We start from the raw sequence: 25,784 nt of genomic DNA on the forward strand, positions 1-25,784 counted from the left end.
TGTTTGTTACCAAACTCCTCCGAAACGGTTTTACCGATGTTTATGAAATTTTGTGTGCATATTGGGTAGGTCTGAGAATCGGCCAACATCTATTTTTCATACCCCTCAGTGATAAGGGTGACCCACCCCAAAATATATTTTTTTATATTTTTGACAAATTTTTTTATTTTTATTTTATTATAATTTAGCATTGAAAAATACATACAACTTTAAATTTTCATCGTTTTACGATCAACCCCTGTGTTTTAATCGCGATTTTTATATTTCGCAATAAGTGGTAAAACAACGTTTACGGGGTCAGCTAGTATATATATATATATATATATATATATATATATATATATATATATATATATATATATATATATATATATATATATATATATATATATATATATATATAGGTTGTATCTGAATTTGGTAGGATTATAAGGCCAATATAACTTACTGAAAACTGTTTTATTTTGAATCGTGAAAAAAGTAACTGATAGTATATCTTACGTCCTCTTTTTGCTAATAATAGATATATTTATAATATTAGCATAAGAAGAAAAGAGGCAATCATATGATTACTTCAAAAAAAACAAACACTAAGTTTATATTTTATCATTACTTCTATGTAATTGCTTGTTCTTAGACGCCGACCCCTCATTAGATGGAGTGACTATCTCAAATGTGTTGTAGCGGGTCGATGCGGATGGTATGCATAAGACTGTTTTTATGGCAGTCTGTCAAAATGGCAAACAAGCTGACGGTCCACCTGATGGAAAGTGGTAACCGTCGCCTATAGACATGAGCAGTACCATGGACATAACAGAGTATACTGTTTCGCCCATGATACCTCCCATGCGTTGCCATTCCTGAGGACTCAGGTATTATTCCTCTGTACCTTGTAAATTCACGCCATATCCCACTCTTCAAACCGAAACACAGCCATGCAAACACAACTGCTTCATGTTAAAAAAATATATCTTTACGTCAAGAAAGAGAATTCGTTCTTGTGTCGTTTTATATCTGGGTAGATTTATACCAAAATTTACAATGACTATCAATAGAATAGAATAGAATAGAAATCATTTATTCAAATAAACTTACATTGAAGCACTTTTGAAAAGTCATTACATTTTTTTTAATCTACCGCTCGCTCGGAAAGCTGTCTCATCACAAGAAGAACGAGCAAGAAACTTGCGTGTTGCTCTTTTTAATACATATAAACTGGGCATTGTGTGCATGCGATATTTTTAAAAATAATTCCCTGCAAGACGATAATTGTTATTGCCTTTTTTGTAATCAAAAATTCTTTTCTATATTATAATTGTAACTGTATTGGATAACAGATTGTCTTATAGTCGGGGGTCAATTATTTGTTTGTTTACGTTGAGCTCCTTTGAAATAGACTGTACATTTATTTAGTTGGTTGCATTCCAAAAGCACGCGGCTTATTGTCACGACCCACGCGTCTAAGGATTGAGTTTCAAATAATTAAAACTCAACATTCGTGGCCCAGATCAGAGAGCAAGATTTAGGATAACGAAGCAAAGGTTGGTGTAAAGTTATAATGAAGTCACCGACGAACGCTCGTGGGAGTGAAGTGACGGAGTCTGCGGGGCCCGGGGCGGTGGGGAGGGGCGGCCTGACTCGATTAGTGTTGCCGCTGTAGCCCATTTTCAACTAAATTTAGCAACTTTTTGAGACATTCAGATACTGAAAAAAAATTGTTGGTGAAATAATTTATCTACATTTCCGAGCTGCTTTTGTATTAAGTATAACAATAATTTTTTTTTTAAAGAAATTCTCTCTTAGGCAAAAAAAAATATTCAGAATGGAAGAATAGTTCCTTTTCCCGCCATTTTATAAAATTGCTTGATTATAATGGATTTTTGAAATACATTTGTTTTGTAGATCTTATTGAGAATTATTCTCCTTGGTACATAATACCGTTGTTAGATAAACTACGTAAATCCTTCTTGTTGGTTGTACGTAGGCGAACAGGAAACTCTTTACACTAGAGGGCGATACTTTCCACAGTAAGTGATCACACCTTACCTGATGGTAAGCAGTAATGTGGTCTAAGTATGAGGTCGCTATCACAGCATTCTATACTGTGTTGGCGATGGTCATCTTGACAGCCTGCAAATGTAACGGCTCGCTTAAATGTCGTAGGATTATAGGTAGAAAAAACCATATGGTCGGGAAGGGAATTCCAAAGTTAATGGTATGTACCCACGAATCTTTCTTGCGTAGTCAATGCCTACGCTGCGTATGTGCGGTGTTTCAGCCAGCACTTTTGATTTTTAAAAGATATATTTTCGTTAAACACTTTTGGGAGTGTTCCAATATCGGAATCTTTCAACTTTTTGAGCAATTTAGCTATTAAATCCGTAGCCGAGGTGGCAACTGTGGTTTGAAGGGGCCAGGGGCGTGGGGAGGGGCGGTCAGTCTCGTGAAAACATCGAGTAACTCGATAAGTAGTCGCAATTAGCGGCCGCGGGATAAAACGGAGATTCCCTTGCCACAATTAAAAGTTGCCGCGGTTTATTATCTACGCAAAGTTCCGCAGTTATTCATCTCAGAAGCTACTGAAAAAAGTTTTCACGTTTTAACTGTAGATCGGAATTAAATTTCTTGAATTACGGTGATGAGTTTTCGTCGGGAATTTCATTATCTGAGTTGAAACCGCGAATGGGGTCGCGCAACTGTTATGGTTGTGGTGAACGTTTTCTGAATTCTTGTTCACTATATATATATATATTGAATAGATGACGTAACTGCACCGACTTTTACTTACTTTTATGAATAATATGGGCGAAAATTTGAAAATTTGAAAATGAAAAATTTTGTAACGACCCATCAGATGTAGTGTTAATCCCCACCAGGGTACAGAGGAATAACACTCGAGTCCTCAGGAATGGCAACGCATGGGGGGTATCATGGGTGAAACAGTACACTCTGTTATGTGCATGGTACTGCTCATGTCTATAGGCGACGGTTACCACTTTCCATCAGGTGGGCCGTCAGCTTGTTTGCCATTCTAAGTTGTATAAAAAGAAACCTAAATTAATAGCGAGATGACAAAAATACATAAAAGTGTGTAAAAATGATTAAATGTTTAAGCGAAAGATATTAAAGCGGAATTTCTATTACGAGTATTTGATAAATTATAGAAATAAATTAAGTGACCATTTTGTGTTACTGTGGCATACTCACAAAAAAAAATATGTATCTAACCTCTTTTATGTATTAATAAAGTATATAACAAAATGACCCCTTGGGGTCACGAAGTTCTAAGAAGAATAAGGGGGTCGCGAAAACTACCTAAGTAAAAAAAAAGATGGATTTATTACGAATAATGATAATGAAAACATTCATATATTAATACAAATTAACAAAAAAAAAAGTAAGTCGGGGGTCACGAAATAGTTTTCCTCCTGGGGGGTCGTATCACGAAAAAGGTTGAAAAACACTGGTGTACACAATGAAACCAAACTCCCGTAAACGACCGAATCATTCGAGTAGAATCATATAAAAGTGGAATGGACAATTATTATTCATATTTGTTAAAATAACCCTTATTAAAGTCACCTTGGGTCTTGATGAAAGATTCAGTGATCCGGCGCGTGACCGGAGTACGGAACTGACTGCATGGGGCGAATAGGCTAGGGCCAATTTACACTGAGCGGAGCGGATTTTTTTTTTTTTCATTATGGTACTGATTTTTATTCGTATCGTCCGCGTGTGTATACACAAAGGCTCTTACATCATATAGAAGGGCTCGATATAAAATATTCCCAAAAAATCAGGATAACTTTTTATCCATGTGTGCGTGAATAGAGTTGCCATAATGTACATTTATTACTCAGTATATGGGAGACATTATTTTGTAATTAAAAATTAAACTAAATTTATTTATTGAATATAGAACATTTATGTATTAATTTGTAACCAATACGTACATACGAGCATTTAAATATATATGATATCAGAAGAAACATATTTACTCGTAAAAATTCGACTTATTTTGGAATATTTTTAATTTAATTACTTGCAACACATAGAAAATGGCGTGTTTTGTTCTGATTTAAAAAAGTATATGTTAAAGCTTTTGCCACAATTGCAGTTTTTTTTTGTGGAACACAATCTTAAATTATCAACAGAACGCCCTATTCACATCGTAGGGTGGGCATCGAACAATTCTGGGGTGGGCGCGCCCACCACTTCTCAAATAAACCTACAGGTAGAATACTACCTTCAAAAGGGTAGAAGGAATTGTTATTAATGGGGAGGTTAGTCCTCATTGCTGTCAATATACCCTATCAGGTCGACCTCCACGCGTTTCCCCCTGGAAGTGATTGTGACTAATTTATCGTTGAATACGTCACGATGGGCTAACGAACCTGTCTTTTCATCCTCACCAATCATCCTTCACTGGTGCCTCACCACTGTATACCCATAACGCAGGGGCATTAAAAAAAACTCCCTTTAAACGCTTTCATCCTATTTAATCTCAAGGTAACCGCTTAAGCTCATTACTATAGTCGATGTCTTACATCTGTTCATTGTAGAGACACCGCAAAAGCTACGAGAATGATGGAGACACGACGTGTGTGATCAGGATAATAGGGGGCGCTCGCGACGGTTACTTATTCGCCACGTATCGCCTTTGATTTAACACTTACCTCCTTATTCATAAAACGACAAACCTATCATTAACCTATTTTAGTTATAAAACTATTTTGTCTCTTTCTTTCGCATCAAATTGATAGTTTTTTTTGATGGGTGAAAATGGTATGGTAACCCAGCCTGCGCTAACGGGATACGCTGGCGGAGCACCAGTGAAGGGTGATAGGTGAGAATGAAAACAGGCCAGTTAGCCTATCATGATGAATTCATCAGGAATTAACCATGATAGTTTCTAGAGAGAACCGCGAGGAGATCGACCTGGTTGGGTATATTGCTAGCAATAGGATTCTCAGTCTCCATTACTAACGATACCTTTCCCCCCAAGCAGTCAAGTGTTATTCCTCTGTACCCTGTAAATTCACAAAATTCTATATACTCGTGCAAAGCCGGGCTGGACAGCTAGTGTTATATAAAACTGAAATACCATGGGTAACATACATGGGTAATGCTTCGCCAGCATATATTGATAGCTCTAGCTGGATCACCATTCCATTACCATCCCTTAAAAGGGACTGGTCAATAACAATAGTGTATTTTCTTGTCGTTGTAACAAAAAGTCGAATAGACAAACAATTTACCACAATTGCATTCCCCCCCGTCAGCGGTCCGTGCCGGGACCGTCACTGATTTATTGCTTAATTTGTCAAACGGCCAGATTCGAACGATAACAAAGGAAAATATACGATTTATTAATTTCTTTTCCTTTTCCTTGTTCGCGTTCCTTTAGAGCAACGGTTTCCAGAGTGAGCGCCGCACCGTGACATTCGAAGGGTACCGGTGACATTATGAATGAATGAATGATTGCTAATATATACATATAAAATTCAATCGCTGTTCATTACAGTCTCGATACAACTCAAAAACGGCTTGCCAATTCGAATATTTTTTTTTTGTTTTTGTAATACTAGCCTTTACCCGCGACTTCGTTCACGTGCGAGAGATACACTGCCGGTCAAAAGTTTGAGGCCATTAATAATAAACTTTTTTTGTTAGTAAATATTTCCAAAATGTTGGTGATAGAAAGTAATCTGCACACATGCATGTACTATTATTTATAATGATTGCCTAAAAGCTTATTCTTTTGTTTATAAGCCAAAGAAGGGCAATAAGCAAACGTTGTTTCCAAACTTTCCAATGTGAACCGAGAAAGAGCTAGTCCGATAATCGATTGAAAAATTTTTATTACCGCATTACCGCAACTGACACTTTTTTTTTATTTTACCTCAACTTCCAATGCAATTGTTCTAAATTCAAAAAAATATTTCTAATGTTTTAATAATTTGAACTTAGTATTTTCAGGGTTATTTACGAATATCCGCAGTTAGTTTGATTTCGTAATTCTACAGTCAAGTTGTTTTTAAAATGGGAAGAGTTCGCGAAATTAGTATTGAAACGTGCATATACGAGAGGCGGCCTTATCGCTAAAAGCAATCTCTTACAGAAAACCTTGCATTAATAGTGGATAAGTACAGACAGTGGATGACGCAAGAACTTTTTGCTGTAGAGTCTAGGAAATATTTCGGAGTGTATCTTATCCTGCAATCCGATTGTTTGCGAGAGAAATATAAATGACAATGACTAATGATGATTAACATTATAATGACTTCTAAAGTTAAGGCACCGCTACTTTATACTATAAGGTTAATAGCATATACATACATACATACATATCTTTTTTTTTTTTTTTGTTGGGTGAAAATGGTATGGTAACCCCGCCCGCGCCAACAAGATACGCTGGCGGAGCACCAGTGAAGGGTGATAGATGAGAATGAAAACAGGCCAGTTAGCCCATCATGATGAATTCATCGGGAATTAACCATGATAGTTTCCAGGGGGAACCGCGAGGAGGTCGACCTATTTGGGTATATTGCTAGCAATGGGATTCTCAGTCTACATTACTAACAATCCCTTTCCCCCCCATACATACATATCTGTCACGCCTGTTTCCCATTAGGGTAGGCAGAAACAATGGAACGCCAAAGCAATACTGTATTTTAATTGTCTCGAACCAAGTCTTAGTACAAATATTTTAATGTCACAATATTTTAACACAATTTGTGAGTAATGTTTTTTTCGTTTTTAGGGTTCCGTACCTGCAAAGGAATAAACGGAACCCTTATAGGATCACTTCATTGTCCATCCGTCCGTCCGTCTGTCAAAACTATTTTTTTTGGTAACGCGTCGAGGTATCAAGTTGAAATTAATATCATATACTCAGATCTGCAATTTTTTAAAGCAGTGAAAAAATCAAGCTACTAAATCGACGCAATCAAAAGATACGGCTGTTTATGTTCCTTTTATATCGCATATTACATTGGCAAAGAGAATCTAAATTTATAGGGTACTTTCGTTGACCTAGAATGATGAAATTTGAAAAGAAGTAATGTCATATAGCACAGATAAAGGAAAAAATCCGAAAATCGTAAATTTGAAGTTATTTCATATTTTTTTTAAACTTGATGGTTTTGTACGGAACCCTCGTTACGCGATTCCGACTCGCACTTGACTGGCCTTTTTTTCAATAGACGTCTGAGCAAGGTATTGAATGCTTTCAGTATGTTAGCACATAAGGAGACGAACTTCAACGCTATGAAACTGCTGGAGTTTAAACAATTTTTTGAAAGTATTTTTATTTTATTTGTAAGTGTACGTTCTAAGGATTTATTAAGAAAATCTAGATTTTTATTTACCTCAAGAGTACGTTGTTATATTTTTTAGTTTTCAAATATCCAAGTAATTAGGATATATTATGTCAGTTTTTACAATTTACCACAGCACGGATCAATATTATCGATTTTATCGTCGCGGTATAATACAAGAGCACAACGTCCGCACTTGTACAGCGTACAGTGTAAACGTTTTTAATTTCCGTTCATGTCCACGATATTATCGCGAGAAAGAAAATCATCTCAATATAACTATATACAATTTACTTTACCATTATATCGCGACGATAAAATCTCGCTATACCGTACCGTGGCACGGTAATGTGAAGGCGCCCATTGGAACGTAGAGGTCAAATGGCCGAAAGCCTTTTGACTCGCATCGTATACGAAAGCGTCATTGTGTGACGGCGCGGCGCCCCGGCGCGCCCGTGTCCCCTCGCACAAAGCGGCGCGCCTTTATTATATTTTTGCCATCCATCTTTTTACAGTGACGTCACATTAAAGCCTAAATAAAACGTGTCACCGCAAAATAATGTCCTCAATCTCCTTTGGCTTTATTTTCCTTTCATTGCTCGCGATTCTGTCCGCTCCGTAGAACGCGTTTACGTGTTAACCTCACTTACATTTTGATGGTAATAAATTTTAATATTACTCGTAATCTATTGGTACGCCATTTTTATCATATTATATACAGTTTGTTCAGATATTATTAATATGCTTTTGTGGGTCTTAACACGAATTATTTACTGGTGAATAATATTTTTAAAACATTGCCGTGTGGTCCCAGTATAAAATGGGCCACACATTCCTTTCCCGTGGGTGTCGCAAGAGGTGAGTATGTGTTAAGAGGGACGCTACTGTCTATCTCTCCACTATAAGCTCTCTTAGTCGCCTCTTACGACGCCCATGGGGAAAGGCAGGGGTGGTCCATTCTATGCCGGGACAGATACGGCGATAATTGTAATAATTTTATTATATTAGGTATAATATATAATAATAAAAATATTTCTTATTCAAGTAAACTTAATTACAAGGAGTTTTTTTATAAATCTATCAGTTCTTAATGCTATTTTGAGTTGTGAAAAATAGTCAAGAAACTCAGCTGTTGCTTTTTTTTCGAATAAAAGTTGATTTTATAACAAAAGAGAAATAGGAATGTCTATCAAAAACTTTATATTGATAAAAAAGCAAAAAAAGATTACAATCAATCACAGTATTCTTGAACAGAAGCACCCGTTCACGAGTATGACGGATGAGCTAGCTATCGTACCGTATTCTAGGGAGCCCAACGACCCGGCCAACATTATAAGTAACATTTGGGCTTTAGTTATTCATCGCGATTTATAAATAATAATATTAAATAAGTTTTCCTACACATATGGGACTCCATATTAGAATCTAGATTATTTGGTTGCGGATAAGATAGTTAAAGACAGATTGAAAAGTGACAAATGATTTTGAGTCTTCTATATTAATATGACTCAATCTATCAAGTTTATTTTATGCACCTTAGAATGGCAAACAAGCTGACCGCCCATCTGATGGAAAGTGGTAACCGTCGCCTATAGACATGAGCAGTATCATAGACATAACAGAGAATACTGTTACGTCTGTGATACTCCCCGTGTGTTGCCATTTCTGAGGACTTTGGTGTAATTCCTATGTACTCTGTAAATTCACTGTCATATCCCATCCTTCAAATTGAAATACAGCCATGCAAACACAACTGCTTCACGGTGGAAACACATATGGGACAGAGGTGCCTAAACAAACGACTTTTGTACAAATTCTCCCTCTGGTAAGTAGGTAGTAGAAGTGCATTATTTTTTTTTGTGTTTTAACCCTTTTTTTTTGTGAACATGAACAGTGTCGCTGTGTGGTCCCGGCGTAGAATGGGCCACCCCTTCCTTTCCCGTGGGTACCGTAAGAGCCGACTAAGAACTTAATAAACGAGGGATAGGCAGTAACGTCCCTTTTAGAATGTCACCAAAAGTCTAGCGTAAGCCCGCCACGTGTGGCATCTACTAGCAAAACTCCCTTTATGGGAAAGACTTCATGTTCAGCAGTGGACAGTTAACGGCTGAAATAATAAATAAAAATGTTCAATGTCATTAATAAAATACTGTTTTAACAGGATTTCATTAATGACACTGTTATGTCCATGGTACTGCTCATGTCTATAGGCGACGGTTACCACTTTCCATCAGGTGGGCCGTCAGTTTGTTTGCCGTTCTAAGTTGTATAACAAAAAAGAAAACAATATTTTAACCGGTATTTCTTTTAGTACGCCGTTTATCAACTAGCACTTATGATACTTCGAGAATTATCCTTACTAATATTTTAAAATTGAAATTATAGTATTTGTACGCTTCATGATGGTAAAACATAGCGTAGTTAACACCTTGAGTTATGTTACTAAAGTTTTAGTAAGGATCCCTAATCTTTTCTAGCAATAAATACAGCCTATGTTACTCAGGGTGAATGTAGCTTTCTAATGGTGAGAGAATTTTGAAATCGGCAAAGTAGTTTTTGAGTTTATTCATTACAAACATACATACACACAAAAATACAAATCTTTACTCTTTGTAATATTAGCGTAGATTATAATGCATTCACATACATAATATAAAGTTGTTACAATGTTTTTATGAAGAGTAAGTACATGAAACCATGTTTGGGTGCAGCAAAATTATATTAATAGGTAGCTAATATGCATTAATGTCAATTTAGACATCAGATCAGTCTTACGGCCTTCGTATGTATGTTAATGTCTGTAGATCTATATTCTAGTTCATATTAAGCATTGAATTACCTCTCCTACACATTAAAAAAATAAAACGGATCAGAGGCAATATTAGGGCGAATATTAAAAAAAAAAAGATATGAATTTGAAAAGGTAATTTAAGTGTCACTTACCAGAATCTTCATTTTCGTTGGGGGCAAGCTTTGAAATACGTGAAGTGGCTTATGTATTTATAATAAATGTTGTCTGAATTACGAATAACCGTAATTACATCAATTTTGATATAGCGTTTATTAATATTATTACGTGAATTGATATTTAATGAATATTAAGTCAAGTAGCCATGTGGGGGGGGGGGATTGTTAGTAATGGAGACTGAGAATCCCATTGCTAGCATTATACCCAACCAGCTCGACCTCCTCGCGGTTCCCCCTGGAAACTATCATGGTTAATTCCTAATGAATTCATCATGATGGGCTAACTGGCCTGTTTTCATTTTCATCATACATCTCATGCGAGGAATAATATGTTATGCCTCTATGTCATATCCCATCCATAAAACCATGCAAACAGCAGTTTCACAACAGAAACACGAATGGGACAGTGTATTTTTACATAACATCATATCATAACAGAGTATACTGTTTCGCCCATGATACCTCCTATGCGTTGCCATTCCTGAGCAATTAGTATACACTGGCGGCGCACCAGTGAGGGGTGGTTCGTGAGGATGAAGTAGGTCAGCTGGCTCATCGCGAGGAATTCAATTCCAACCACCTGAATGAGTGGCGGTCCTCCACCGTGCGTTTTTCAAAGCATTTCTGCGCTTTGGAATCAACTTCCAGCAGCAATATTTCTGAACCAATACGACATCGTAATCTTGAAGAAGAGAGCATATTCGTTTTTAAAAGCCGACAGCATACCTGCAATGTCTCTGGTGTTGCGGCAGTAGTCACTTACCATCAGGTGATCAGTATACTCGTTTACCCCCCATGGTTATAAAAAATTAATTCGACAGTAAATAAATCATGGGCGAAACAGTATACTCTATTATGTCCATGGTACTGCTCATTACCACTTTCCATCAGGTGGGCCGTCAGCTTGTTTGCCATTCTAAGTTGTATAAAAAAAATCACAATGGTTTCCAGGGGGCAATCGCATGGAGGTTGATAGAATACATTGCTAAGTTGCAATATTGCTAATTTCTGTTGCTAATAATCCTTTCTCACCCCAGTGGGACAGATATATCCATGCAGATGAATTTTGAGCAAACTTGCATCTAGTCTAATAGCTTCAAATGTTACAAAATTAATATAAAAAATAGGGGAATTAGTTTATCCATTGCAAAAGAATACCAAAAAAATAAATATTATTGTTATTATTAGGACCCTGGGGGTTGGTGAGGCTCGTGCTGAAAATCAGTGCTGTAGTGTTTCTGACACTACAGCAAAGTGCTGAGCGCGCACCTCATTTTGCAGGTATTGCGACGCACGCGCACACACACTCATTTTGGATGAAACTGTTATAATACGAATTGTTTTCTTTTTTTTTCTTTTTTTAATTTTATATTCTTTTTTTTATATAAATATTGTATGTAGTTTCGTTGTTATATTTCTTAAAATTTTATTTTTAACCCCTGTGTGGGTGTAGTCGCATATTTTTGTAGAAGAAAGTTTCTTTCTTTCTTCCTTCAAATAGGTTTAGAATTGGCCAAGATACAGTAACCGTTTACCATCAGACTGGTTGTATGCTCGTCTGCCACTAATGTGCCATTAAAAGATATCCCATAAAATACAGACATAATAAAAAGAAAAAACAACCGAATCGACAAACTCCACGCGGAAGTTGCTTAAAGAATAAACTACCAAGCAATCATGAGCGTGCAGCCAATATCGCGTTTGTAACAAGATTTACCCGAAGCGTTATCGTCAACCGTATTCCGGACAAATTTTCTAACAAATGCGACGCCAATGTTACTCAGACGGTGACAAATATGACACGTATCCTCCATTTCTCCACCGCATTATATATACAGAAAGAAAAAGCGTTGCTTTAAATCGAACTACTTTTATATACTATATTGATTGATGTGCCCAAATCGATTTTCGTGTACGTATACAAAATGCAATCATTGCTCAGTGCCACAGACGCGTGATTTCGTTTTAGAACGTATCGATGCGCTGGTGAATGATTGTTTATTATTTGGTGTGGTTCTGTACACTGTGACGGTATGAACGAAGCGTGGTACTGGCATGTAGTGAATAAAAAACGCAAGTGTTATATCGGTTGACGCTGAAGCCCGCCGATAGCATATATACATGCGTCCTCAAATATTTATGAAGCACTCAGCTCGGATCGGTTCGCTTCGGCACTCGCATACAGTCACAGGGTGCTTAGTTGTAAAATTGTAAGTTGGTTTGCTGTGAATTTGTTGTTGGTATCAGCTAGTAATTGTGGGTTTCTACATTGGTATTCTATGGCTCACAATCACCTGAATATTTCAACGATGTGAACGATTTGATGGTATGCCCTAAAATGCTAAAGTTTGTAACGATGGATGGTGGGATAGATGAATGAATGGTCATCCACATGTGGTGAGGGGTGATAGGTGAGGGTGAAGCAGGTCAGTTGGCCCATCGTGACGAATTCAACGAGAATTGTTCACGATGGTTTCCAGGGGGAACCACGTGGAGGTCGACCTGATAGTGTATATTGCTGGCAATAGTAGTCAACATTACTAACAACCCCTTCCCCCAGTTGTTGTTGTAAAATCTTTATTGTACACAATTTATATGGGATACATTAAAAGATTTAATATAAAATGGCGGAATTATTCCATATATAACTCTAACTGTTAACTTTTAAAACTCAATAATATCAAGTTAAAATTTCAGTTGTCTTTCGTTTTCATTCCTATTACCTCATAACGACCGTTAGTTGTAAATCGATTTGAAAAATCCATTTTTAACAATGAGTAAAAGTTAAAAAAAACAGGTAAATTTATGAAAATATTATCGTATATTGAGAAAGCGGGCGCGTTGATTGAATAATGTATTTTAATTAAGCTTCAAATCATCCTAGATCGTTAGGGAATAGCCTGCCACGGTTGAAGCATTTATATTCCACGGGAGTAAGTGGGATGCATTAAGCGAGTCGGCCTGTTAATTTATTTTTTGCCGTCGCTGATCAGTTGCGACGTCGCTGGGATGTGGTATAGATAGATAGAGAGACTCTTTATTTATTCCCTTCAATATTACAGTAGAAAACTGCAGAAACATAGGAATTGATATAACAATTGAATTGAATGGTACTCGACCATTCAATTCAATTCCCAACACTCCTCTCAAGTGTAACAACTACTGGCAAAACTCCCCTTATGGGGAAGGCCTATGTCCAGCAGTGGACAGTTAACGGCTGAAATAATAATAAGTTAATAAAGGATACGTCGTGTTAGGTTTTTCTTTTAATTTTTTTTTATACAACTTAGAATGGCAAACAAGCTGACGGCCTACCTGATGGAAAGTGGCAACTGTCGCCTGTAGATATGAGCAGTACCATATTATTTTAGATAACTCGGGTCCATTTTTGTTAGTAAGTGTACTTAAAAACTATGTTAATACTTCACTAATATCACTAATAATGATTTAATCCTCTCGGCAAGCCTTCTCACGAGAGGACTATCTAATTTATTTACGAATATGTTCAGGATACTGTCGCCACTCCCGCATATTCTGTGTAAGAACCAAGCTGTCTTTTTACGCCGGACTGCGCCAAAACTATCTGTACGAACTTTGGTAAACATTGCTGAGGCGGCGGAAAGGGATTGTTAGCAATGGAGTTTGACAACCCCATTGCTAGCAATATAGGGCATATTAGGTCGACCTCCACGTGGTTCGTGGAGGTACCATCCATCAACATCAACCATCGTAAACAATTCTTGTTGAATTCGTCACGATGGGCTTCATCCTAACCTGTCATCTGTCACTGGTGCCCCACCAGTGTATATCGATAGCGTGGGCGGGTCACCATTACATTATCACCTATTAAAAAAAATCGCTGACGCCCTACAGAAGTTTAATTATATTAAAATAACTGGTCTAAATAAAATAAAAGTCGGTTTTTTGACACAATCTTTAATTATAATTTACAAAAGAGCGATTATACCAGAGGGAGACTTTGTACAAAAGTCGTTTGCTTAGGTTTTTCTGTCCCATTCGTATTCCTGGGGACTAAGGTACATATCATACATGGCAACATATCATGGGCGAAACAGTATACTCTGTTATGTCCATGGTACTGCTCATGTCTATAGGCGACGGTTGCCACTTTTCATCAGGTGGGCCGTCAGCTTGTTTGCCATTCTAAGTTGTATAAAACAAAAACAAACATGTCAGGTACCGCAGATATGGTTAATGGCAGAAATGAAACGAAATAATTCTAATCAAGCAACCAGTATTTCGTCTATATTTTAATTAAGGTTTGATATTTTACTCGATGGCTTACTGTCTGTTTCTCGTAGCTTCGCCTTTACGAATCCATTGTTCCCCCTTTCTCTTGGGAATGTCTATGGGAAGTAATATATCAGTGAGGGATAACTCTGCTTAATTAAAATTACTTTTTTTCATTTTAGAATTTGCAATTTGTTAATAATTCTTACATACGTTCATTTGTACATAATAATGATTGCTTTTTTGTTAATTCATGATATATTTTTCTATAGAAATAACAATAAAATCACATTATAATATATATATATATATATATATATATATATATATATATATATATATATATATATATATATATATATATATATATATATATATATATATATATATATATATATATATATATATACACCACGATGAAAAAATATTGCATAATTATTATTATAATTAATAAATATTAATATGTTTCAACCGTGAAGCAGTTGTGTTTGCATGGCTGTTTTTCGGTATGAAGGGTGGGATATGACAGTGAATTTACACGGTACAGAGGAATAACACCTGAGTCCTCAGGAATGGCAACGCATGGGGGGTATCATGGGCGAAACAGTATACTCTGTTATGTCCATGGTACTGATCATGTTTATAGGCGACGGTTACCACTTTCCATCAGGTGGGCCGTCAGCTCGTTTGCCATTGTAAGTTGTATAAAAACATTCGAGTTACCTACTATTCATTTTATGACTCATCGTAATTTTTTAACTGATTTTCACAACTATGGAAAATAGTTTAATTGTATGATAGAAAAAACACAATTGTGTTTATTTTATTTTATTTATTTTACAACACAGGGGGCAAACGAGCATGCGGCTCACCTGATGGTAAGTGACTACCGCCGCCCATGATCACCCGCAACACTAACGGCATTGCAGGTGTGCTGCCTTTTTCTATGATTCTAGATTCTATTCGAAAGTGCTTGTAAGTGTTTATATCTTATTATCAAAGTACATACTAAGTCTATAGTTTATATTATCTAATATATAAAATTCTCGTGTCGCGGTGTTTGTTACCAAACTCCTCCGAAACGGCTTTACCGATATTTATGAAATTTTGTGTGCATATTGGGTAGGTCTGAGAATCGGCCAACATCTATTTTTCATACCCCTCAATAATAAGGGTGACCTACCCCTAAATTTTTTTTTAATTTTTTATGACAATTTTTTTTATTTTTATTTTATTATGATTTAGCATTGAAAAATACATACAAATTCAAATTTTCACGCTTTTACGATCAAGGCCTGTTTTTAAATCGCGATTTTTATATGCTGCAATAGGGTTGCAAGATGGCAATCGAATATAATAATTGTAGTAGGATAAATTTTCATGTATAATTCTCGAAATAACGTATATGGTAAAACAACGTTTGCTGAGTCAGCTAGTAATTTATAAAATGGATATTACGTCACACTAAGTTTATGGTTTTTATGAATAAAAATTGTTTCCATTTTTTAAAATAACTATTTATAAAGAACGCAATTTCGCGTTTCAAATTCAAATAGTTACTCGTACAAATATAACGTATTCGATTCTGGCTTGGATTATACAAATAGAAAGTTCTCATATAAATGCTTCGCTAAAAGCAAAACAATATTTTGATCCATGTGTGCGTGAATAGGGTTACCATAATGTATATTTTTTAATTAGTATATGGGAAAAATAATAAGACAAATAAAAAAATAAAAACGAGTCAAAATTTTTACGAATATATTTAAAAGAATTTATTTATTTATAAAAGACACACCAACAATATGCTCACAATAATTAAGCAGACAATATACAATGTTATTAGTAAGTAAAAGAGAAAAACAACTATTCAAAAATGCTTAAATCTAAGTTTGAACAAAAAAATCTTACTCCTCACTACCAAACTTAAGGCCATATGAACACATCAATTAAAGGTGTATACAGCTGTCACAGATAAGAGTTAATGCGCCAAAAGAATAAATTAAACTGTGCATAACTGATTTCAATGATATTTATATTTACCAAATACTTTGATTTATATCTAAGTACAGATTTAAAATATGTTTTCGTTTATAGTCACTGAAAATAGCTGCCATTATAATTAACAGGTGTTTATTAATTTGTAAGCAATACTTATATAAACATATTTATATTATATCAGAAAAAATTCTCAATTCTAATTTTATAAATAGTTTTGATCTGGGAAATTTTAAATCCAATTACTTGCAACACTGCAAAAATAAAAAAAAAGAATTGTTATCATTTAGTGCCAAATGTCAATTTAGATGATTGAAAGTTAAGCCGTTTTGATACTCTATGCTCTATCTATATAATCTAAGGATACTGAATATTGGGAATTTAAAGAATTTCAGTGTTTTTGTTTCCTAACTAATTGTCGGAAAACGGCAGACACAGTAAGTCAATTTCCGATATCCAATATCGTAAATTAAAAATGTATAAGTTCAAGTTAAATTATTAATTATTTATCCTTCGTTAAGCCATGTGGTCTCAGCATTAAATAGGTTACCCTTTTACGTGGATGTTGTAAGAGGCGACTAAGGGAACTTAATAGTCGTGAAATAAGCAGCAGCGCCCCTTTTAAAGCATCAGTAAAAGCCTAATTGTGGTTGCCAACCCGCACGCCAAGCGTGGCAACTACCGGCAAAACTTTCCGTATGGGTGAGGTCTATGTCCAGCGGTAGACAGCTAACGGCTTAAAATTAAAAAAAAAATATTAGGATTTTATTATATTTAATGTTTATTTTTAATTTAATTACTGGCAACACTAAAAACGGCGCGCTAAAATTTGCTGTGTTAAAATTCATTCAAAAAAAAAAAGTTCATGCTCACTTTTTTACCCGAACAGTAAATACTTTATATTATTTTCAATTTCGTGTATAATATAGTATATTTTATATATATGTAAGTATATTTGTTATTTATTCGTTTATATATGTAATTTAAGTATGTATGTATATCAGTAATTAGTAGTACCGCATTCGAGTATTCTGACACTTCCCTATGGTTGACTGGGAGAGAATGCTTTTAGCATTAAGTCCGCCATGTACACATATATGTACTAATGAATAAATAAAAAGAATAAAAATCAATCAGCCATAGTGACAATTGGCTGGCTGAGTTTTGACCCGTTTTTGACAGTCGATGCTCCATCTTGAGTTATATAATCTATAAGGGCACACGATAATTGGAGAGCGCAGATTATGCGTCGAAGCCGATTTTAATTTGATGGACCGCAGAGGCTTTACGGCCCTCCCCCTTTGTTTCAGATTTGATTGAACATTTTTCGCCGCAGAGTCTAGAGGCCGATGCCTTCAGTTTCGATATAAAAAGCTATTGCTTTCCTCGAGGTTTTATTGCCAATTGCTTTTCTTAAATTAAAATAGAATGGCTTGTATTCTCTTCTAATAGTTGGTTTTGATTGCAAATGGACGGTTTGTTTATGGTCCCCTTTGGTAGGTTTGTGGCTGAAGATTATTGCAAAAAATAAATTATGCTATTAAGGGGTCATTGGATAAACGACAATATTATTGTTATTGTTTGTAAGAGAACATTGGAGCGGTTTTAATGGAATTTTCCAAGTCAAATAACTGCACGATAAATATTTTTGCACGATGGCGTTTACATACAATAAGAGTACGGTTTGTTTCTAATACTTTTTCCAAAAGATTCTGAATTTGTCTTTTTTTTACTTTCTTTTTATGGCTATGTTACGCTATTACATGTTAATTCTATAGCAATTTTGACAAATAACTTTTTAATCGATTCTAACATTGAGATTTTATTGAAGATGTTTTTTTTGCAGAGCAAAAAACTGTTTCGAAGCAAAAATTGCTTGTACTCGTTGATATATGTATAAGTAATCCATAAAGCCACGTACTGTACCTTTAGATAATTTGTAATTTATCATTTCTAGTTATATTCTATAATAAAAAAAGATTTGAGGTAAAAGTGATAAAATCTGAACAAAAATGGGCCGTCAGTTTGTTTGCCATTCTAAGTTGTATAAAAAAAAAGACCAATAAGTTCTTTCAGTCACCTCTTACTATACCCACGGGAAAGGTCTGGTCTATTTTATTTTGGGACCACACGGTAACCTTTGGATGGAGGGGAGTAATTATAAACAGTTAAAATGAATAATAACTACAGTAACTATTCATCGATATGCCTCTAAATATATATGTTTGATGTAAATAACACAGTGTTTATTAACTGGAACATAATTTTCAGTGTAACCTAATATGATGTTTATACATTAAGTTGTAATTAAGTACATGTTAAGTTACTGAAGTGTAAAATTTACACATAATATTACAAGTATACCTAATTACAAACTCGAGTACTGTACCTATGTCTACATCAAATACTAGGTCGAATTACATAAGTCATACCCTAAAATTACACTTTAGCAGTTAATTAGGTTATATTGATGTTCAGGAATGCTTAAGCACGTTTACTGCTAGCTGTTTCCCGTGGTTTTGTTCGCGTATATAAGTATATAAGGTATCTTTTGTGTTAAGTTAGGATATATTCTGATTCATGTTTTTAATATTAGTAAGTATTAAACTGTTGTATTAATCGTTACTGTCCACTGCCGTGCATAGGGGGTTTTGCCATGCTAGTAGTTGCCACGCTTGGCAGGTTGGCAAGTGCAATTCGGCATTTGGTGATGTTTTAAGAGGGACGCTTTTGCCCACCTTTCCACCATAAGCTCCCTAAGTCACCTCTTACGACGTCCACGAAAAAGGAAGGAGTAGCCTATTATAGCTACTTCCATTCCGATGCCGAGGCCTACACGGCGAAGTTTTATTATTATTTTATTAAAAAGGGGGAAAAACCACAGAAATCAGGGCGGGTTGTTAGTTTACTATATTTTCTTTACTAAAATACTGTGAATAAATAACTATTTATTTTTTATTTATTTTTATTACAACTTAGAATGGCAAACAAGCTGACGACCCACCTGATAGAAAGTGGTAACCGTCGCCTATAGACATGAGCAGTACCATGGACATAACAGAGTATACTATTTCGCCCATGATATCACCCATGCGTTGCCATTCCTGAGGACTCGGGTGTTATTCCTCTGTACCCTGTAAATTCAATGTCATATCCCACCCTTCAAACCGAATCACAGCCATGCAAACACAACTGCTTCACGGTTGAAACACGAATGGGACAGAGGTACCCAAGCAATCGACTTTTGTAAAAAGTCTCTCTCTGATGTTTATTATTATCATGCATGGCTGGATTGTGTGTACGTTAATCACTGCTGCGCAATTTCCAATGGAATTGTACAGCCGTGATTATTCGTATGTTGTATATATATAAATATAATAAATAAATAAATATATACGGACAAATCACACAGATTGAGCTAGCCCCAATGTAATATTTATTTATTCAATATATATATATATATATATATATATATATAGACTTCATAACTAACAATCCCTTTCCTTCTATTTCCTAACATTAGCTTTAAGAACATTGCTACTAATAAATAATAATGTACTAAAAAGTTTGAAAAAAAAATGATTATTATTATTAGAAGTTTTCGGCGTCCAAACAGACGGGACGGTCGTTGAAATACATTGAAATATTGAACCGTTGAAGACTTTTTGGATTGTAGTGGTGTTATATAGAGGAATTTCGGTGGAATATTTACTTTCATCACCTACTTCATCTCACACTTAGGTGCTGGTTCAGGGCTCCCGTAATTTGTGTTATCGGTGTCTATTTTTTCTCGATTTATGTGTATGCATATAAAAACAATAATAATAACAAATAATAACCTAAACTCACCCCAAATAACCGAAGATTTTTAATCACTGCCGTGGAGGTCGATGGTTGTTCCCGCGTAAAAGTTGACACACAGGCGTTGTTGCACGGCACTCACACCAGAGGGCAGGCGTTTCCATATATCCCCGTAATGACTAATTTACAGGGACAATATATATTTATATGTGTGTGTGTGTGTGTGTGTTGTAGAATTGTGAAAGTGTGGTGCCGCGAAGTAAAAATATTGCAGATAAATTAAACATCCCCCCGCCCGAGAAAGGCTGAATGCCTTTATCAAACAAAACCGCTTAAAATAAATAAATATTGGAAACTGTATAGACCGCACTTATACAGAACCAACTTATGAAACCGCAACAAAAATAATACTAATAAATTAAGAAAGCTAAACTAATACATAATAAATAACAAGGTTGCAACTAATTAGAGGGAAGTCTGCAAATCTTGACAACTGGACGCGTTATAGTGCCAGTTGCAGTCTTAAGTTTCACAACTCGTACTACACTGTCTTTACCAGGCAACAGCTCTAAAATCCTGCCTAATCTCCACTTTAATGGTGGTAAATTTTCATCTTTAATTAGAACTAAATCGTCCACCTTGGGAGGGTCTGTAGGAGACATCCATTTATTCCGCATTTGAAGAGTATGGAGGTACCGCTCACTCCACTTTCTCCAGAAACGCTGTGACAGTGCCTGAATAAGATTATACCGATTTAACCGCGAGTTAGGAATATCCTCAAAATTATATTCGGGCACTGATAACAAAGATCGACCGATTAAAAAATGTGCCGGTGTTAAGACTTCAAAATCTTGAGGATCTTGTGTCCAAGGACACAAGGGCCGGCAATTAAGAACCGCTTCTACTCTAGTAAATACCGTTACTAGCTCCTCAAAAGTTAATACCTGGTCACCGATGACCCTCCGTAATAACGTTTTGGCTGCCTTTACCGTAGCTTCAAAAAGACCTCCAAAATGTGGCGCTGCTGGCGCATTAAAACGCCAATTAATATTTTGTTTAGCAGCAGTACCACTAAGCTCCGCTTGTACTTCCCGAGAAGCTAAATACCGCTGTACTTCATCCAAATGTTGGTTTGTGCCTACATAATTGGTGCCATTATCCGACCGAATTACACTCGGGAGACCTCGTCGAGATGTAAACCTGGTCAAAGCTGCCAGAAAACTATCAGTAGATAAGTCCGTAACACATTCAAGATGAATGCACTTAGTAGCTGAACAAATGAAAACGCACAGATACGCCTTCAAAGTTTTTGCATTTCGCAAACGTGAATGCTTTATAATAAAGGGTCCGGCAAAATCCGTTTGCACAGTATGAAAAACTCCCGTAGCAATCACTCTATCGGTAGGTAACGAAGACATCAAGGGTTCCGCGGGTTTAGCCCTTGTCCGAAAACATGAAATACATTTAAAAATTCGGCTACGTATAACTTGACGTGCCGAAATAATCCAAAATTGACTTTGTAAAATAGCCTGCAATGCCGTTGAACCTATATGGCAATGCATTTTGTGATAATGATCAATTATTAAAACCGTTAATGGATGATCTTTTGGCAGAAGAAGAGGATGTTTCCTATTAAAAGACAAATCGGAATAATTCAATCTTCCTCCTACGCGTAATAGACCATCCTCACTAACGAAAGGCATAAGCCGCCGCAACCCTAAAGAACAAAGACTCTTTCGATTAATACAATCTAAATCATTAGCAAACGCTGTAGTTTGAACCAATTTTATTAACCGCAGTAAGGCAAATTGCCTTTCCTTTGCTGTCAAAACACCGGTAACTTTATGATTTGGATTTTTAGAATTATTAATAAACCGAAAACAATAAGCCACTACCGCTAGCAGTACAGTTAATGAACTAAACCGCGTAAAGATGGGATTCGCTTCCGTCTGTACCATATGAACTTTTACCATCGTCTTGCGAAGACCAGGCAAATCGCCTTCTGCCTTTTTCATTATATTCTGAGGCCAGGTATCAGCCTGACCTTTAAGCCAAGACGGACCCCACCACAATGTGTGTTCGAGCAATTCCGACGCGCGACAACCACGACTTGCAACGTCTGCAGGGTTCATTTCCGATGGTAAGTGCCGCCACTTTATATCTACACCGCTATTGACAATCTGTGACACTATTTCCTTCAAAGGTCTGCAAAAGATGAGGTGAGATCCGCAGCCATGAAAGTACGATAGTGCTGTCTGACCAACAAACAATATCTTCAATATCCACCTCATTCTGAATAGAGTCCACGACGTATTTGGTAAGCCGTACCAATAATGTCGCGCCACAAAGCTCTAGTTTGGGAATGGTAAGTTTGGACTTTACTGGTGAAACTCTTGACTTAGCCATCATTAAAGTTACAGTAACCTCACCACAGTTATTGACCGCTCTCAAATAAACAGCTGCGCCATAGCCGAGTTCAGACGCATCAGCAAATCCATGAATAGAGCAAATCTTAGAATCTCCTAGGGCAAACCGCTTCAGATTAAAACTTTCAATTACAGGCAAATCCTTTAAAATGCCTTGCCAATCCGCTACAATATCCGCAGGTGGTTTGTCATCCCATGACAACTTTAATAGCCAAAGCCGTTGCATCAGAATCTTACCTTGTAAAATGATTGGAGAAATCCAGCCCAATGGGTCAAAAGTTCGAGCTACCGTCGACAAGATGAAACGCTTTGTACATATTACATTATCATTCAGCTTGGTATGATAAGAAAAACTATCATTACTGGGATCCCATTGGATGCCTAATATTTTAATGAAGCTAGGCCCGTCCGCATTATCTACAAAGATACGAGGTTTTTCTAAATCTTCCTCAGATATGTCTCTCAATAACTCCGCGGTATTAGAGGTCCATTTACTGAGATCAAATCCGCCCAATTTTAATAAACCGGTCAGATCCCGCTTAAGATTTTGTGCTTCTTCTAGCGTATCCGCACCACCCAAAATGTCATCCATGTACACGGAAGTACGAAGAAGTCGCGCCGCCGCCGGAAACTGTGATTCTTCGTCCTCAGCCAACTGTCTTAAGGTCCGTATCGCGAGATAGGGACTTGACTTCATCCCGTAAGTGACGGTATTCAATTGGTAAAGTTGAAGAGGCATATCTGGGGACTCTCTCCAAAAGATAAGTTGATATGGCCGATCTTTTGGGTCAATCAAAATTTGACGGAACATCATTCGGATGTCCGTTGTAAATACATATTTATGTAATCTAAACCTACAAATAATCTCCATTATGTCGCGCTGAAGCTTGGGCCCCGCATGCAAACAATCATTAAGACTAACTCCGTTACTAGTGCTACCACTAGCATCAAATACGACCCTTATATTTTCCGAACCTACTTTAAAAATTCCGTGGTGGCATATAATATAAAAACAACCGGAAACATAGTCTTCTGGTTTACCGACGCAGAGTGACATATGTCCGTTTTCCGCATAGTCTCTCATGAAATCTACATATTTTTTACGCAACGAGTCATTACGCTGAAGCCGTTTTTCCATTGCCAAGAACCGCTTCTTAGCTAATGGGACTGAATCTCCAAGCGAAGGTTTGTTGGATAAAAAAGGCAAATGTAAAACATACCTACCGCTCTTATCCCGCTGATGAGTGCTTACAAAAATAGACTCGCACTCCATGTCCATAGGGTTTTTAACCGCGTGAGGAAGGTCTTCAATTTCCCAAAATCGTTTCAAAATATCATCCGTAGAAATGTTAGAATAAAATGTATGAGAAGAATGAGTAGCCCGAGGACATGGATTTGTAGCCATAAATGTGACAGGACCAGTCAACACATGCCCGAACACCGTATTCATCGCACGAGGTAAGTGGTCGTGTACCTTGATAGTACCGCCGCCTAAATAAATGTCCCCAATAAGATCCGCACCAATCAAAATATCAATTTCTCGACTTATAAAAAATTGTTCATCCGCAAGAACTAATCCTCTATAATTATCCTCTAATCGAGGTGATAAGGAGAATCTTGGCAAATTACGAGTGATTTTATTCAAAACTGTAGCCGTTGTAAAGAGAACAGGTAAATCCGCATACTTGGGTATAATAGTCAAGTTAACAACCCCTTTACAACCGCTTACAGGAATATCGCTTAGCCCCGTGACTGTTACTACGTTAGATTTAAACCGCTTTAATCCTAACTTATTAGCACAATTTTCAGAAATAAACGTACTCTGACTGCCGCCATCAAGCAGAGCACGTGCCTCTAGATAATATCCGTGTGAATCTAATACCCGAACCATAGCAGTTGCTAGCAAAACTGTATGTTGGTAGGTCCCACAGGGTATTGCTTGCGATGACATTCCTCCAAACACGTTATTAACACTTGTACTCGTCGATTGAACCGTGGCCGCAGGGACCGTCACCTGAGGTACATGGTCCGGAGCATTCGTATTACTCATGATGTGATTGGATGGTGATCGCTGTTGCCGCTCCCGCGCCCCCGCAGGGAGGTCAAAATGTAATAATGAATGATGCTTTGGCGAGTTGCATTTGTAACAATTTCTATTATATTGACATTGTGCAATATTGTGACTATTAAGACATCGAAAGCATAAATTATTCGATATCACGTGACGCTTTCTAATAGTAGGCGTTAAACCCAAAAATTTCTCGCACTTGACAATGAAGTGACCCGCTGTCCCGCAATATTTACAAGATGTGGTAGAATGATTTTGTATTACCGCATGGGCAGCTCGTACCGCTGCTGGAGCTGGCATTCTAGCCGCATAGAAGTGTTGGAGTCAGGAACCGCACTGGACTCCAACTTTCGTATTTCACATTCCAAAAATTTTAATAAATCCGAAAAAGTAGGTAGTTCCTTTTCCTCAATCTTGTTTTCAAAATCTTTTTTTAAGTTGTTATCCAATTTTTGAAAATTAATATAATATAAAATATATGACCACGAATCTACTGGAAAATTCATCTTTTCTAACGCCTTTGTATTTTCTAATAAAGTATTTACAAATAATTTAAGACCACTTAAATTCCTAGAATTTACTGGTGGCGCACTCAATAAATTGTGCAACAACTTATCCGCCAGTAACCGCTTGTTACTATACCGCGCTTTAAGCAAGTCAATTGCGATCGAATAATTATCACCAGTAACAGATAGGTGTTGAATTAACGTTTTGGGCTCCCCTACTAATGAACCTGACAAATAATATAATTTTTCCGTATTCGATAAAGTTAAATCTTGACCGACTAATGAATGGAAAAGTTCTATAAAGGAATTAAACTCCTCTAACTTTCCAGAAAACGTAGGGAGTGTCAACCGAGGAAGAATTGCCTTAAACTTAGCAGTGGAATCAGTATTTTGATTATCACTACCGCAATCATGTTTTGTTTCACTAAACAACTCGAGATGACGTCTC

At 36.5% G+C, this 25,784-nt stretch overlaps 1 protein-coding gene across 1 annotated transcript; it reads right to left on the reverse strand.

The window, feature by feature from the left end:
* Nucleotides 1-22,505: 22,505 nt before the first annotated feature.
* On the reverse strand, nucleotides 22,506-25,130 carry LOC128200720 (uncharacterized). The gene has a single exon (XM_052895018.1). It carries the CDS (start codon nucleotides 25,128-25,130, stop codon nucleotides 22,506-22,508), a length of 2,625 nt encoding a protein of 874 aa, XP_052750978.1.
* Between the last annotated feature and the right edge of the window lie 654 nt (nucleotides 25,131-25,784).

Source organism: Galleria mellonella, unplaced genomic scaffold (genome assembly GCF_026898425.1).
Source record: "Galleria mellonella isolate WM207_F2 unplaced genomic scaffold, CSIRO_AGI_GalMel_v1 utg261, whole genome shotgun sequence".
Taxonomy (NCBI): domain Eukaryota; kingdom Metazoa; phylum Arthropoda; class Insecta; order Lepidoptera; family Pyralidae; genus Galleria; species Galleria mellonella.

Coding starts and splice junctions, on each gene's coding strand:
- LOC128200720 (XM_052895018.1), bottom strand. CDS start 25,130: ATGCCAGCTCCAGCAGCGGTACGAGCTGCCCATGCGGTAATACAAAAT.